Source organism: Sapajus apella, unplaced genomic scaffold, assembly GCF_009761245.1.
Source record: "Sapajus apella isolate SASKATOON/1434 unplaced genomic scaffold, GSC_monkey_1.0 scaffold43, whole genome shotgun sequence".
In the NCBI taxonomy this organism is placed as follows: Eukaryota; Metazoa; Chordata; class Mammalia; order Primates; family Cebidae; genus Sapajus; species Sapajus apella.
In genome coordinates, this window is record NW_022436983.1 from 5,965,905 (window position 1) to 5,969,767 (window position 3,863).

General features: G+C 58.8%; 1 protein-coding gene across 1 annotated transcript; it reads left to right on the forward strand.

The window, feature by feature from the left end:
• Positions 1-392: 392 nt before the first annotated feature.
• AGTRAP (angiotensin II receptor associated protein) lies at positions 393-2,898 on the forward strand. The gene is made up of 3 exons (XM_032301203.1): positions 393-409; positions 546-817; positions 2,239-2,898. The coding sequence occupies exons 1-3, from the start codon at positions 393-395 to the stop codon at positions 2,352-2,354; spliced, it is 405 nt and encodes a 134-aa protein (XP_032157094.1). The 3' UTR covers positions 2,355-2,898.
• Positions 2,899-3,863: the final 965 nt, after the last annotated feature.

Consider the following 3,863-nt stretch of genomic DNA (forward strand, 5'->3'; position numbering starts at 1 on the left):
TTTTTTTTTTTTTTTTTTGAGACGGAGTCTCGCTCTGTCACCAAGGCAGAGTGCAGTGGTGCAATCTCAGCTCACTGCAACCTTCGCCTGCCAGGTTCAAGCAATTCTTCTGCCTCGGCCTCCCAAGCAGCTGAGACTACAGGCATGTGCCATTATGTGCGGCCAATTTTTTGGGTTTTTAGTAGAGATGAGGTTTTACCTTATTGGCCAGGCTGGTCTCGAACTCCTGACCTCATGATCCACCTGCCTCAGCCTCCCAAAGTGCTGGGATTACAGGCATGAGCCACTGTGCCTGGCCCTGAGAAGGGATTTTATTTGTGTTGGAGACAGACTGGATAAACTCCAAGGAACCTTCCTTTATGGAGGTTCTAGAGCCAAGTCTTGTGCTCATCATGGGGAGGGAGGCTCTGTGGAACCGAGACCTGGGCCCCCTGCGTCCTTGCCCCCAGACTGCAGTCTCAGCCAGCGGCTCCCCCACGGGTCCTGCCTGCTTGCTTGCTTGGGTTTTCCAGCAAGCCCCAAGGACACAGTAGGGCATGAAACAGCTTCCCATCTGGTACATGGTGGGGAGCCACAGGGCGTGGCAGGGCTCTTGTGCTCATCAGTGCGTGTGTCTTGCAGTTTCTGTGTGGCTTGCTGGCCACCATCTTCCTGGACATCGTGCACATCAGCATCTTCTACCCGCGGGGAAATCTCACGGACACGGTCCGCTTTGGCGCGGGCATGGCCATCCTCAGCTTGCTGCTCAAGCCGCTGTCCTGCTGCTTTGTCTACCACATGTACCGGGAGCGCGGGGGTGAGCTCCTGGTCCACACTGGTGAGGCCACCACCTCCGGCCAGCTCCCCACCACTCCCTTCTCTCCCTTGCCTGGCCCCCAGCCTCTCCCCCAGTGAGCCAGCCTTGCCCCATGGGGCCAGCGCTCAAAGTGCAGGGAGAGCATGGCATGGGCACTCTGTACTAGGCTGGATGAGCCCAAGCTCCTGGTCTCTGCTGCAGGATCCCAGGGGTCCCCTGGCTGTCCTGGTCTGCTGTGACCTTCCCCTGCTGTGAGGCTAAGGCTGGGCCCTTCTCACAGCCTAGAGCACAGGCACAACTGGGGGTGCCATTTAGTTCCCAGGGGCAGCCCTGGGCTGTCTCCAGCATGAGGGCCACGGGCACCTACAGGTCTCCTCTCTGTTCCCATTGGGCCCCAACACTGGAACCCCATTTCCTGCCACGTGGGGTCTTTCCTCTCCTGCGGCAGAGATTGTGCTAGGTAGCCAAGGAGAGTCTGCTGTAGCGTAGGCTGTGGGAGCCTCAGCGAAGACGGCCCTGAACTGTGGGCACTCTCCCCACCCACCAGCCCCGCCCCACTCGCCCAGCCTCACCCCCACCCCGCCCTCTCCCACGCCCTCTCTGAACTCCTGTACCCCTTCTGCTGGTGGCTGAGCCGTTTGCCTGCTCTCTGACACCTCTGTCTCTCCTCCTTTCTCTCTCTTTGAGAGGAGTGGAGGGAGGTGGTGGGGTGTGGCCTCCTACCTTTCACTCCTGAGAAGAGAGGCCCCAGGTGGCCTATGACTGCCACCAGCTGGTCGAGGGTAAGAATGGCCTGGGGCTGCCCCCAGGGAATGGACGCCAGAATATCTCCCCTTGGACAGATGAGGAAACTGAGGCCCACAGCCCTTGGGACATGCTCAAGTTCCCAGGATGAATGTGCAGAGGAGGGGATGAGCATGAGGAGTGTGAGGTGCTTGGAGCCTAGGGTCCTGCCTTGGACTCAGCCCCAGCCTTCGAGGCCGTCTGAATACAGTAATGTGGCGTCCTCCTGCCTGAGAGGGGAGCTGAAGAGGAGCATGTGGGCCCGGGGCTGGTGTCCCTCTGCCCAGGTTCCTGAGCACGTGCTGCCTGAGGAACCACCCCATGGCACAGTGGCCTGGAGCCTGGCTTTGGCTTGGCTGCCTAGGTGTGGGTCCCAGCATCATCGCTTCCAGCTGTGTGATCTCAGCAAGTCATTCATCTCTTTGACCTGCAGTTTCCTCATCTGCAAAGTGAGGATGATACCCGCTGCACAGGGGTACAGGAGGATTGAATAATGATACATGCTAAAAGCTTAGTGCCTGGGGCTGCTGCCTCTATCTCTGGTGGTGTCAAGATGCCCAGCCCCAGGGTGGCAGGGGTGGATCTTGTGTTGGACTCAGCAGAACGTCTTGAGTTCTCCCCATTCACTTTTCTTTCCCATCATGTCCCCTGCCACCCAGGTTTCCTTGGATCTTCTCAGGACCGTAGTGCCTACCAGACGATTGATTCACCAGAGACACCCGCAGATCCCTTTGCAGTTCCAGAGGGCAGGGGTCAAGATGCCCGAGGGTACTGAAGCCAGCCATGCTGCACCCGGCCCCACCCCAGGTTCTAGGGATGTTCCTGACCTCCATCTCTGGGACCTAAGATGGAATGTGTCTCCAGCTCACAGGTTACCTGAACCAAGTACCCTGAGAGGCCAGGAGCCCCCATGGGCCACCCAGTGCCACCCACACTCCCGTCCCAAACTGCCGGAGGCCTCCCTCCCTTCAGGGCACCTGCTGGTTCCCGGGCTGGAATGAAGATCTTTCTTCACCTCCTACCCCATCATGGCACCACAGAGGCCCCCAGCCGAGTCCTGCCTGACTGTGGCAGGCTCAGGCCTTTAAGTCCTGGTGATGCCTGTTTGTCGGGCTTCGGGGGAAGCCCTGAGAGCTTCAGGTCTGCTCAGCCCCAGGAGCAGTCTGGCATGGGAGTGAAGTCCTGTGCGTCTCACTGCCTGGTCACGTGGTTCCTAGCTACCCAGGGCTGGAGGCCAGAGGCACCAGCAACACTGACACACCACAGCCTCCAGCCTCCCTTTCAGAGCCACAGCATTAAAGTTTGGGGAGTTCTGTAGATGGGCTGTGTTTTGAGCCACTTTCAGTCTCCTGGCTGGGGTGGGGACCGGCCTTGTTCTTGGGAAGATTTCTCCTGCCAATTCCCAGGTGGAGCCTGCGTTGGGCCACCCCATTCTGTTGTGGCAGGAGGAAATGGGCATGTTCGTTGGCTGAGCTGGGCTTCTGCCTGCCTCTGGCCTAGCAGAGGCCACAGCAGAGAGACACTGCTGGGTGTGGTGTGTGGCATCCATTTCTCTGAACCAGATGACCCAAGCACTGATTTGAATCCTACTCTGCCACTTACTAGCTGCGTGCCTTCAGTGTCTTCTAGAAAGGGTGGGTGCCTGCTCCAGGTATAAAGTGCCTGGCATGAGGAGGGCTCCCTAAGTGATGGCGAAGTTGTTAGTGGACTTGCTCCTCGAGCCAGTGATCATGCTGGGTTAGGTGGCAGGGGCGACCCCTTCCTGGTAGCCCTTGTGTCTGGTCACAGCTGACTTGGGCTGAATCATCCAGAAGCTCCCCAGGGCCCGGACCTTCCCCACTGACAGGTCTGGCTCTCCACAGCTTGCTCTTCTGCCCCCTGGGCCCCAAGTGCCAGGACCTTCCCGGTCATCCTGGCTTGTCCCGGGCACAGGGTCAAGGCCTAGTGCACAGCCCCCATCATTCACTTGTGTCCATTTGTCAATCAAAAGAGGCTGAGTACCTGCCTGGTGCCAAGCGGGCTGGGGGCTGCAGTGGTGACCTTTGGAGCCTGCTCTCTCAACCTAGGAGTCTTCCCACCTGGAGGATGACAGACGAGGCAAGAGCCCCAAAAGAAGGGGACATAGGCCTCTGGGCCCAGAAGGAAGGCTGCTGTGGGGAAGGGGCTATGCTCTGAGGGCTGCTGAGCAGCAGCAGTTGTGAGAAACTGGAAACAGCCTCACTGTCAGGAGATGGTCTAGTAAGCCACGGTCCATTCATTACAGGGAGCACAGACCAGTAAGCCA